This window comes from Anabrus simplex, chromosome 6, assembly GCF_040414725.1.
Source record: "Anabrus simplex isolate iqAnaSimp1 chromosome 6, ASM4041472v1, whole genome shotgun sequence".
Classification (NCBI taxonomy): Eukaryota; Metazoa; Arthropoda; class Insecta; order Orthoptera; family Tettigoniidae; genus Anabrus; species Anabrus simplex.
In genome coordinates this window covers 203,261,643-203,274,694 of record NC_090270.1, presented here as the reverse complement: position 1 = coordinate 203,274,694, position 13,052 = coordinate 203,261,643, and the positions used below count along the sequence as shown (strand labels likewise).

Sequence of the window (13,052 nt, the reverse complement as noted above, 5' to 3'; positions counted from 1 at the left end):
TCTGTTTTGATCTGTCCATCTCTCATGTAACTACTTCGGCATATTATCCTCAACCATCTCTGGCTTAGCGGGTTAATCGTAATCTGAGATCGGCGCTCATCGCATTCCATCATGAAGATCATGCCAGGTGGGATACGTCCCTGCATTGGTTGGCCTTTGCTTTGAATTTGGCAGTTCACGAGTCTCATAAGTTCTCTGCTTCACTCCTGCTTCTCTAATGTTTAAATTTGTGCCTATCACGCCGCTCTCTAACCTTTGGTCACTTAATGATATTCTACCAGAGACAATAGATCCCGATAATATTAGAGTTCTATGGAAGAAGGCTAAGGCCAATCTTAAAGTTTCTCATGAAAAGGTTAGGGAAAGATATGATCGTGGACGGAGGCCCACTAATTTAAAAGTAGGAGATTAAGTCACGGTAAAAAACTTTGTTCCCGCAGGCAAGCTTGCCCCCAGATTTCATGGGCCGTGCATCATATTGGATTTTTTGACACCGGTTACCTTATCAATAAGCAATCCAGCCACAGAGAGGATCTTTAGAGTCCACATCTCGCAAATAAAACCTGTGTAACGTCATTGTTAACTTAGCCATCAACATTTACCAGCAGTTGGAAGGTTATATTTTTTTTTGGGTGGCCTGCCCCAAACTAGTTGATTTTGTTATATATATAGATTTTGACATGTACGATCTTTCCCTTGGGTTTCCCTGCTGTCAATTCCTTTGTGGCCATTACCAAGCCCCCGTCTCCTGCAAATCCACACTATTGGCAAAAGCCTTCCACGCCGCAAGCCCCTCAGCACCACTAATAAAGATCGTACCCTCTATTCTCAAGTCACCAACAACACTTTTCTGCGCCGAGATCTTACTGTTTCAGTGTCCCCGCAGCCGTTCGTCGCCGTACCACCACTGAGGTGGGGTACGAGCCAACTTCACTGCCGTGATGTCTACCTGTACGCCTTCTGGCAAAGGCTGACGTGCGGCGCCCCTACCGCCAACTCATCTGGGGACTGTACATACACTTCTGATCAGCGGCGTCCTTCACCACGACTACACCTCTCATAGTAGCGGAAGAGGTGTATCTGAGGGTACTTGAGGGGTCCAGGCGACCTCAACTGGACATCGGCAGCGGCGGCAGGACTTGCCATCAAAAATATTCACTTATACTTAACCTTCTATGACTACAAAGACACTCTAAAGCTAAAGTTTAACAATTTTCTACACAACAAAAAACTTAGAAATTTTTTTTCTTCAAAATGAAATATTTTTTTCAAAATTCTTCTGTGTCACTCCTTGGAAGGACATTTGGAGGGGGGGAGGTCTGTACCAGAAGGTACACCTCTACGCCGCACATTTAAATCTTGCGCCTAAAAGAACTCCTCTACTGGAGAAATCGTGAACTTGAAACTAGTTCTACTTCAACCTTTACTCAGAAGATGTCACTACAGTAATTGGACGTAATTTTCTTATTGTGAAGTTTCATGTACTATATGAAATTCTTTGTGTTTTGTTTACCAGTCATCAAGAGGTTTGGACCTTTTTCAACAGATGTCACTGCTAATAAACTATGATCATGCACCCTGGTGCGAAGTAGAAGAACCCTTTTTGAAGAAGTTTTGTATTCATAAGTTATTTACCAAATTATGTTCATTCATTTTTGGGTTGGCAATATTGATCTTTTCTTTCCGCCAATTTTGAATTTAGCTAATCATGAATTTCTGTAATTAATTTTCAGCCTATCACAGGCTTCTTCCTCGATTCTGAGTGTCACTTTTGATGTCAACCAATAAAAGTGAGAGGGTGTGGCTGGTTTATTCATGAAAGGTCTCGAACTTTCCCCGACGGTTTATAAACTGCGGATTTTCACGTCTCTTGGCCATTTAATCAACATTTAAGCGCGTGTGTGAAGCAGGAGGCGGGATGCGCCTCTTTCATCAGGCAGCAGTTCATCAGCAAGGTAATGGCCTATTAACATCTTTATTTCTTGCTAGCTCTGCGGTTGAACCCGAGGGGGATGTCCGAAACTTTAACTATACTTCTTCTCTTTTTTTTCTTTTTTGCTAGGGGCTTTACGTCGCACCAACACAGATAGGTCTTATGGCGACGATGGGACAGGAAAAGGCTAATAGTTAGAAGGAAGCGGCCGTGGCCTTAATTAAGGTACAGCCCCAGCATTTGCCTGGTGTGAAAATGGGAAACCACGGAAAACCATCTTCAGGGCTGCCGATAGTGGGATTCAAACCTACTATCTCCTGGATGCAAGCTCACAGCCGCGCGCCTTTAACTATGTAACTTACTTTTCTGAAAATGTAACTTCTGCCGGCTTATGTAAAATCTTCACAATATCTTTAACTGTAAATCGTAATGTCTTAAGTTTCTTTCTTAACTCCATAGTTTGGGAATAGCCCCTGTTTCATCGGCCTAGTGCCCCTTAGGTTTCTAGAATGCATTTTTAGGAGTGCAAGTACTTGCCTCCATTCAATTTGTGTTTTGGGCCATTTACACTGACTGACAGTGACAATGCAACACCAAGGAGGAGTGGTTCGAAAGGGATGAAAGTTGGGGAAAAAACAGAGTCGGCACGGAAGAATAATTGATGTTTATTTCAAACCGATATGCAGGTTACACAATGCGCACGGCATCGACTCAGTAGGATGTAGGACCACCGCGAGCGGCGATGCACGCAGAAACACGTCAAGGTACAGAGTCAATAAGAGTGCGGTTGGTGTCCTGAGGGATGGTTCTCCATTCTCTGTCAACCATTTGCCACAGTTGGTCGTCTGTACGAGGCTGGGGCAGAGTTTGCAAACGGCATCCAATGAGATCCCACATGTGTTCGATTGGTGAGAGATCCGGAGAGTACGCTGGCCACGGAAGCATCTGTACACCTCGTAGAAACTGTTGGGAGATGCGAGCAGTGTGTGGGCGGGCATTATCCTGCTGAAACAGAGCATTGGGCAGCCTCTGAAGGTACGGGAGTGCCACCGGCCGCAGCACATGCTGCACGTAGCGGTGGGCATTTAACGTGCCTTGAATACGCACTAGAGGTGACGTGGAATCATACACAATAGCGCCCCAAACCATGATGCCGCGTTGTCTAGCGGTAGGGCGCTCCACAGTTACTGCCGGATTTGACCTTTCTCCACGCCGACGCCACACTCGTCTGCGGTGACTATCACTGACAGAACAGAAGCGTGACTCATCGGAGAACACGACGTTCCGCCATTCCCTCATCCAAGTCGCTCTAGCCCGGCACCATGCCAGGCGTGCACGTCTATGCTGTGGAGTCAATGGTAGTCTTCTGAGCGGACGCCGGGCTGGGAGTGCAGGCCTCCTTCAACCAATCGACGGGAAACTGTTCTGGTCGATATTGGAACAGCCAGGGTGTCTTGCACATGCTGAAGAATGGCGGTTGACGTGGCGTGCGGGGCTGCCACCGCTTGGCGGCAGATGCGCCGATCCTCGCATGCTGACGTCACTCGGGCTGCGCCTGGACCCCTCGCACGTGCCACATGTCCCTGCGCCAACCATCTTCGCCACAGGCGCTGCACCGTGGACACATCCCTATGGGTATCGGCTGCGATTTGACGAAGCGACCAACCTGCCCTTCTCAGCCTGATCACCATACCCCTCGTAAAGTCGTCTGTCTGCTGGAAATGCCTCCGTTGACGGCGGCCTGGCATTCTTAGCTATACACGTGTCCTGTGGCACACGACAACACGTTCTACAATGACTGTCGGCTGAGAAATCACGGTACGAAGTGGGCCATTCGCCAACGCCGCGTCCCATTTATCGTTCGCTACGTGCGCAGCACAGCGGCGCATTTCACATCATGAGCATACCTCAGTGACGTCAGTCTACCCTGCAATTGGCATAAAGTTCTGACCACTCCTTCTTGGTGTTGCATTTGCTCTGTCAGTCAGTGTACTTAACCTGTTTCTTTCCGCAACGGCCCAATAGGTTGGGTACTAGATACCCTTTTCAAATTTGTAAGTTGTGCCTTGATGGCAAGTGATTGTAATTTTCTGATATCGCCTTGCATAGGCTTTCAAAAACTGAGAGCACGTCTGCTCTTTTCTAGTGTTGTAAAAGTGCCACTGGGAGGCTTGATATTGTGTGTTGGGAGCAAGTGCTCCTGGTATTTTGGGGATTTCTGCCCTTTTGTAAATTTATGCCCTTCTGTAAAGTTTGAGCTGGAAGCTCAAAAATTGTAAAACTAGGGGCTTGTAGTCCAAGTGTGTTAAAGTATTGAAATCTTGGATTTTTCTAAGTCTTGTTTCTAAATTACTATGTCATTGTTATCTCACTAAGTGAGAATTTGTTTTGTTGTTTTTTGAAAATATAACCTTCTATTTTATTTTAAATTCTTTCTTGACATAGTAGTTAGATCCATTCACCCCGGCACCTTCTTTCACTTCTGCTGATCCACGGGTAACCCCATAACAATAATAATAATAATAATAATAATAATAATAATAATAATAATCATATATGACAAACATATTTTACTTGTTATTTTTCCCTTTCTATTAGTTCTATTGGCCTGTTGTGATGATTCTGCTCGTGTTTGTCTTGTGTTCCTAGTCTTTTACTATCTCTTAACTTTTCTTATATTTATCCAGTTTTCTTATTATATACTTCCCATTTGAAGACTGAAGACCTGTCAAGATGATCCTTCAATGAGTGCTGATGCCCATTCGGATAAAATGGGGAAGCAGTAATGAATCAGAGGCTGAGAAGAAATGGAAGTAGAAGAACTAGGATTGACAAGGAAAGAGCCTATCTATTTGAGGAGACAGTGTGTGAAGATGTAGATCATCCTTTTTCTTTTGTGTTTCCATGTTTGGCCTTGCCTCCTCTTTCTATTGCTCCGTCATACCACAATGACCTATCATACTGTTATGAATTGCTTTTCATGTTCCAATCTTTCTATACATGACTTATGATAAGAATTTTTCTACGTAGTACCCTTTCAAGTGAGTAGTTTGTATTCATCCAATAAATGTCCGGCTCCATGGCTAAATGGTTAGCGTGCTGGCCTTTGGTCACTGGGGTCCTGGGTTCCATTCCCGGCAGGGTTGAGAATTTTAACCATAATTGGTTAATTCCACTGGCATGGGGGCTGGGTGTATGAATTGTCTTAATCATCATTTCATCCTCATCACAACATGCAGGTCGCCTACGGGTGTCAAATCAGAAGAACTGCATCTGGCGAGCCAAACTTGTCCTCAGACGCTCCTGGCATGAAAAGCCATGCGCCATTTCATTTTCTCTTACCTAATAAATATAAACTGGAATTTACAGTCTTTATATCCTCATTTTCCAATCTATACTTATACAAAGTTGTTTCATATATTTATAAGTTCCCCTGATCATTTCTTGTTAAAGATATTGTAACATGTTGTTTCATATATTTATATGTTCCTATGATCATTTCTTGTTAAAGATATTGTAACATGTAAATGGCAGGAAGACAATATGATTTTAAAGTCAAATTATTGGTGAAAATAAAATTGACCATAATATGTAACATATATGGGTAGAAGGTTTTGTGTGTTGATGCCTTTTTATTATTAACACAAAACTCTTAAGGAATAGACTGGACACATGAAAAGCATGGAATTTAGAATAACAACGGATAATAGACTGGACACATGAAAAGCATGAAATGTATACTAGCAAGAAATATGGTCAAACCTCGTACGGAGGTACAGGACTAAACTCTTCATTGGTACTTTCCTGCATTTTGCTCTATGATAAAATCTACCAATTTACTCTCTGGAAAATCAACCTCAATCCCATTAATGACTTGGACGGGTCAAAGATTTCATGAAACTGGTCATAATCTGTGATATATGGGTGGAAGGTTTTATGCACTGAGGTCATTTCTGATACCAAAACACTTAACAGAGAGACTGGAAAAACAAACAGCATGAAACCGAAGATAGCAAGGAATATCTTTGATACAATCTAGTGATTTATTCTCTGGAAAACTGATCTCATTTCCATAAATGAGTATCAAATGATTGCTTACAGGTGGCAGATTTTGCTCTATGATAAACATAGCAAATTTATTGTCTGGAATGATTATTGAGTGACTGCTTTCAGACATATTTTCTTGACTAAGTGCTAAAGTGTTTGTTAGAGCAGGGTGTACTTTATTCACATCTTCATACATATCATCTTTGACACTCAGCCAGCATGACCAAACTTCATAAAGATCACAGAAGCACTGGGCTAAATTGTTTATTGGGCATATTTTATTCACACTTTGTCTATCATCTTTGCCACTCAGGCAGCATGATCAAACCTCATAGAGATTACAGAAGTATTGGGTTAAACTGTTTGTTGGTGCAGGGAGTATAGCATTTATTCATAACTACTTGGAATGGAAGAAAAGTGCAGTAATGCGCACCATATTTTTGTAATTTATGTCATTTGTAAATGAATAAATCAACCAACCGCAACAAGATTACCTTCAAAATTGCATTCTGAACATACGTAAGTAACTTTCAAAGCAATCCTACAATTATTTTCTCTTGATAATATCTTTACTACAGCAGTGCATTGTAGCGATTGGAAAGTCTGCTCCGAAACTTTCACATTAAATCTATGCTTTTACACTTACAAAAGATGTATAAAGCAATGAATCAATATCAATAATTTGAAGTAAGTTCCAAATGTTACCAAAATGCAGAAAAATAAATGGAATTCTTTGTTGTATTTTTTTTTTTGCTATTTGTTTTACGTCGCACCGACACAGATAGGTCTTATGGCGACGATGGGATAGGAAGGGCCTAGGAAGTGGAAGGAAGCAGCCGTGGCCTTAATTAAGGTACAGCCCCTGGCATTTGCCTGGTGCGAAAATGGGAAACCACGGAAAACCATCTTCAGGGCTGCCGACAGTGGGGCTCGAACCCACTATCTCCCGATTACTGGATACTGGCTGCACTTAAACAACTGCAGCTATCGAGCTCGGTGAATTCAATTTCTATTTGTGATGTATTTTCATATGTTTGTCAATAAAATAATTATCATACTACATTACCACAACAGTTCATGTGTATTATTTCATTTCCTTGAAACTTCGCATGTACATCCATGGGGACACTAATAAGCAACGTTTATATTGCGGGCAGGGCCCGCGGGAAACTGCTAGTACAATTATAATAATGTGAAACTAAGACTTCAAAGGATGCCACTCAACATTTAGCTCTGCAATTCTTCATGGTATATGAGTTTATAGCATTTTAAAGTCTAAAATTTAGTATTTTGTAGCAAACTTTGAATCTGAAGATAATAATTTGGATCAAATACTGTGGCTTAATCATATAATTAAGCATTGCACTTTTTGTGTTACTTGTTTCTTGCTTGGAAATGCACAACAACAGGAGAAAGTAGTGTTTGGATACCTAATTAGTAGTTTGTCAAGCTTGTTTTGGGGTAAAAGTGGTGTGCATTTGGTGGAATTTTAAAGGTTGTTATCTTCAAAGTAGTCCAAACTGATCACATAGCAACAATGGGTTCTACCGAACACAACTGGATCAGGTTTACCAAGTTTTAACAAATTACCCCCTAGGCTTTCATCAAGAAAAATCGCCCTATACTGCAATTCTAGCATATCCATAAAGATTAAAAAATAAAAAATAAAATCCAGAAATTGGATGGTACAGAATTGCTACATTTTCCGGCATATTGTCCTGCTCAAGGAGTTTATACCTTTGAAAAAGACGGTTCAACAAAGGTAATCTCAAAACTACCAGAAATGTCTGTGCAGAGTTTGGCAGCTCCAAATCCAAGGAATAATACTGCCAACAAATTCCAAGGCAGGTGGATGGGTAAATCCCAAATATAAATTGAAAAAAAAATACAATTTTACCTGAATTTAAATATGTCCAAAAATGGTCTGCTCGCTATTAATTTCATGACTACCATGTTCTCGATCGTGTTCAATCAAACAAAACTTACCTATACTCTTAAACTGTTTCTGTGTATCCTCCTCAAGTGTGTCAAGCTCAGGAGGTTTCTTCGGGTCTTCACACATTAGCAGAGTAATAAGGTCCTTGGTTGAGACAATCACCTTTCTCTTTGGACCAAGGAATGGAAAAATGCTCTGTAATCCCTGCAGAGTAATTGAAAATTAGATCTACTATACAATATAACATATTTTTGCAATTAATATAATGCTGTCAGGAGCATGGATATAATAATACACTTCTCACAGAATGACTGACATATGAGTTATATGGTACAATTAGCAAGGTGTCAGCTCTGAGAAAAGAAAGGCAAAAATGATGTGGGCTCCTAAGTCAAAAAGACGGAAGTTTCAAGAAAAGTGGAGTTGATCTGGCAAAGTTGGATAGGAAAGATGGAAGAGAGAACCTGTCATAAGGAAGAGTGGACTCAGCTGAAACACCAAAGTCACCATCAGTGGCCACAAGGGAAATACATTCACTCGTTTGCATTTGATTAAGGAGAGGAGAAAAGGGAGATTTCATCATCATCATCATCATTTTCCAGGTCCAGTTTCCCGGGTGTGGTGTACAACTGCTCGCCACCTCTTCCTGTCGAAGTATAATTTCTGTTCCTCTATGTCCTCCCACTTAGCATTCCTCTTGCTGACCTCCAATTTCACTATGTCTATCCATCTATTCCTTGGTCTCCCTACTGGCCTCTACCTTTTCACTTCTCTTTCAAAGTAATTCCTTGCTGTTCTGATGTATGCTCTATCAAAAAATGCTTTTACTTTTCTAAAATCCACCATTTTTAAAGTACACAGCACCTCCTTTAAATGGCGTTATACTGGCATTTAATTGTCCCGTACTCACACCCTCTGCTAAGAAATCATACCTTTCTTACGTCTCTCTTATGTAGACTTCAAACATAATCTAAGAATTGAGTAGCAGATGTGGTATTCTGCCATCCAGAACAATCTGCCATATGTTCCTAGCATGAAAAAGGAAATATATGCTTCACTTAGGTACTACAAGTCCGCCGACAGTAAACCTCAGCATGGAAGCTGCCCACGAGGTGCGACTTCATGACGTTTTTATAACAGAAAGTTGGCTAAGGGAGAAAAAGTGGAAAGACACAGCAAAATGAGCTGTAGACTGTCTGATGATGATGATTTAAAAATAATCCCAACATATCAGAGACTTGCATCATATGCACTGCTAAAAAGGTGCACAAAAGGGAAGACATAAAATCTATATGAGAGCTTCCACAGTGTTCTTTGGAATACTATATTTACCCGTGTATTAGACCGCCCCCGGCTTTTCGAGATGAAGAAAATGAAAAAAATAAATCTCGCATACAAGAATCCCCCAACGTAATTCATCAGAGAAGGACAACGATTCCACTTCGAAGCGGCTACAAGCCTTACTGCAGCTCTGATGACATCACACAAATTTGTGAATAGTTTCGCTCATACGACCCACACAATCAAAACCCGCGTTGACGGCATGCGGTACATCTGTGTTTCATAGTTAATAAATGTCCACCTCCGTAGCACAGGCCTACTGCAGCTCTGATGACGTCCCACAAATAGGTGAATAGTTTCATGTCCGACTCATGCATTGCAAGCACGCATCAGTCATGTATATACGTCTGTGTTTTGTAGTTAAGAATGTCCGCCAGCGTAATGGTTAGCACAATTAGCTGTCGTTCTCGGGAGCCTGAGTTTGATTCCTGGCACCATATAACCAGAGATTTACGAATGGCAGGAAGGTTGATATGCGTTAAATATGGTACATGCAACTCCCTTCCACTGGGGGCCTGTCTAACAAGAGCTGCACCACCTCGGGATGAGGAAACGAGATTACTTTAGTTGAGAAATATTCACGGTTGTTGCTATTAATATAGCAGGCGAGATCATTAAAAAAAGTGATCGTTTAATATCTCGTAACTCAGGCCAATACAGGATTTTTGGAGGAAAGTAGATTTAAAACATGATAAAAACATCATAAATTCATAATGATTGTTTTACTCGCCAACGTACCTCACAAATAATAATAATGATTTTACATCCCCACTTAATGATTTTCAGAGACACAAAACAAAACATACTATGCGTTAATAAAAAAATGGAGACAACGATCATACGAAATTAAACATTATGATGATAAAATGCATCTCCAGATTTCCAGAAATAATTTGGGAATAGACTCTTACTGTTTGGACTCTATAGTCTGTAACGAAACCATAATTTAAAAGTTTCAAAAAAGACGGGACCTCGAATGCTCTCGATGCGTGGCTGACGAGATGACAGTGAACATGACGTCATTTGGAATGACGACATGCCGGTAGCATGGAAGTTGGTGGCACAAGACGATAATTCAAATGAAAGCAGTGATTAGGTTTACTCAAGTGTATTGTGTGGTAGGCCTACTGCTCAACTGACAGAGACAAATGACTGGCCATTAAGTTCCTTTGTATCAATATTGCATAATATGATAAGATACCCTTATCCGTTTTCTCCACGGGGTCGAGTATGAAGTGAGATGAATCTGCGTAGCAAGTTTTTACGACTGTATGCCCTTCCTGACATCAACCTAATCAGAGGAATTACTGGGATGAAACGAGTGACGTGATATGAGTAACTAAAACTGACAATATTTACTTTATATGTAGCCCTAAAAGTCGTGTTCACCATTTATTGTCTCTTTACATTTAGAAGTACTGACTTCCAATGAAAATAGCCAGTATAACTCAAATACATTCACAGGTTTGTTAAAGAATAGTGTAGAATGTTTACATGTATAATTTATAGCTCTTTACAGTCTAGAAGTCATGTGTTCACTGCACAAAATTTGAGCCTATCGCACATTGGATCCCCCTTACTTTTTTGGCTGTAAAAGTGGGGGGAAAATGGGGTCTAATACGCGAGTAAATATGGTAAATGTCCCATTTTCGGAAGCCTACACAAAACTATCACTTATCTCCACGAAGGCTGGAAAGAAGACTGCCACACGACAGTAGTCTTCTTAACTGCTCTCAGCCCATCGGAAGTTTGGATAGTTAGCCACTCTGATTCCCAGGCCATCAAGTTGGTTCGGTGCAGAAGACAAGTATCCCTAGTCCGCTATATTCACAGTTCTAAGTGGTTAAAGTGCAGTTTCCTTTACAGCTTGAAATGTAAGTTAGTTGCCTGCAACCTCCACAGGGCTGGGAAGCCACATGAAGGTGATTCGGTGCCAGCATCACACACTTGGCTAAAACATCAAGGATCTGCAGCACCAGCGGATGTCGTGGAAAACATGAATCAATAGACTGCAGAGAACTTAACGAGTTGGTATACAAGAGAAAGTGGTCTTGTTCATGTCTCAGCGTAAACTGCAGAGCTTCGAAACTGGCAAAGAGCTCTGTAGTATATACAGGCAAGAGGCACTAGGAAGAAAGATCTTGGTGCTGCCATCATCGGAAATGAATGAGCATCAAACATCCCCTCCCAGCTCAGAATCATCCATGAAGATAAGTCGCGTGTCTGAATATCTGAGAATGAAGCCATGGAAATACCTCTGATGAACAGAGGCACCTTAGGTCCACAGAGTAGATCTAGGTGTATATCCGGTCACGGAAACAGCTAAGGAGGTATCTTGTTTGGGGCTCCCTCAAGATAACCGCCGACAGCCAAAACCAACTCAGAATGCAAAATTTCAATGCTTAGAATCGGGCTTGTAAGGAAAGCCAGCCTAATTCCACTATGTTGTATACTATCTAAAAGGTTCAGTGCAGTTCTTGTTGCTGAACCATATGCTGCACTACGATAGTTGATATGGGCAAGAACTGTAGCCGTGTAAAAATGTAGCAACACTGCATAGTCAGCTCCCACAAAGTGTTGCTGAGAAACTGAAGTATGATAAGTCTTTTCATGCAGGCAACCTTGTGAGGCTGCCATGTAAGTCTCTTATCAAAACAGAGTCCCAGAAACCTGTAGATGCCTACAACTGGAGGAGACTACTTCGCAAGTGGAGCTCCGGGTCAGAAAACACATGCTGACATAGAGGTTTACAACTAAAGTTTTAGCACTTGAAAATAAAAATTTAGTTAAGACATTGTTCATTTAAAAACTTTAAGCATTTGATTATGGATTTTATCCGGTCCAGGAGTTGTGTCTCTGCATAGCAAGAGTGCGTTTCATAATTTGCACCCTGTAAAAGGCATCTTATAGGAACACAAAACACTAAGATGTAAAAAAAGAGGTGAGCCTCTGCCTCACGCTTTATTGGCAGAAAAGCAGGGTTATATCCTCTAGACCTCGACTTATCTGCAAAATGTGATGTGATGTGATCTGCAACGATGGAAGGATTCATAACTGTATCTCCACTAAGGAAGACTCAGGGAACTGTCGGTGTATTACTGACTTCCAACCTCCTGGGGGGAAGGGTAGTTCCCAGCTGAATGTGCCTCGGCAGAGCCTTTCACCTCTCTGGTGAGGTTTGCACTTTCACAACTGTTCCAGTGAACAAGACTGAGGACTTTGGAGCAGCCATGGATTTAAAGTATCTTTGGGCATCTGGATAAGAGAGTTTATCCTATGTTTTGATCTCCTAGATCTTTTTCTCCTTCCTGAATGTATTGGAACATGCTCACTTGTACAGTTGACACACACAGGCAGTGGTGGACACTCGACACAAACAGCTTGTTTTTTCCACACATCCCACAGGTTGATGAACCTTGATGACACAATGAGGAGTGGCCCAATTTCTGGCAATTATAACACCCCATTGGAGCTGGTATGTACGGACAAACTTTGATTCATTTGGGCATCATGGATCTGCAGCACCAGAGGATGTTGTGGAAAACATGTTCAATATTTCCTACAATTTCAGCTCATCTTTGCCTTCAGTTAGCATCCGAACTTGATAGGAGTTTGTCAGCAACATGTAAGTTTCCACTTTGTTGGAAGTCATTGTAAAGTGCCTCACTCTCTGCGCTCCAACCAGGGATGTATTCTTTCCTCTCGGCATGCTTTTCTTGGCTGCTGACGTTACTGCTCCTAAAATAAAAAACATGGTTTTGGTGCTTCGGCTGGATCCAGCTCCACAGAGAACGT

At 41.5% G+C, this 13,052-nt stretch overlaps 1 protein-coding gene across 1 annotated transcript in view; it reads right to left on the bottom strand.

Moving 5' to 3' along the window:
- Nucleotides 1–13,052, bottom strand: part of Nsun2 (tRNA (cytosine(34)-C(5))-methyltransferase Nsun2) — a 157,588-nt gene that overhangs the window by 35,756 nt on the left and 108,780 nt on the right. The window contains exon 13 of the mRNA XM_067150154.2: nt 7,967–8,120. Coding sequence (XP_067006255.2) covers nt 7,967–8,120 — 154 coding nt within the window. The remainder of the gene's footprint in view (nt 1–7,966; nt 8,121–13,052) is intronic.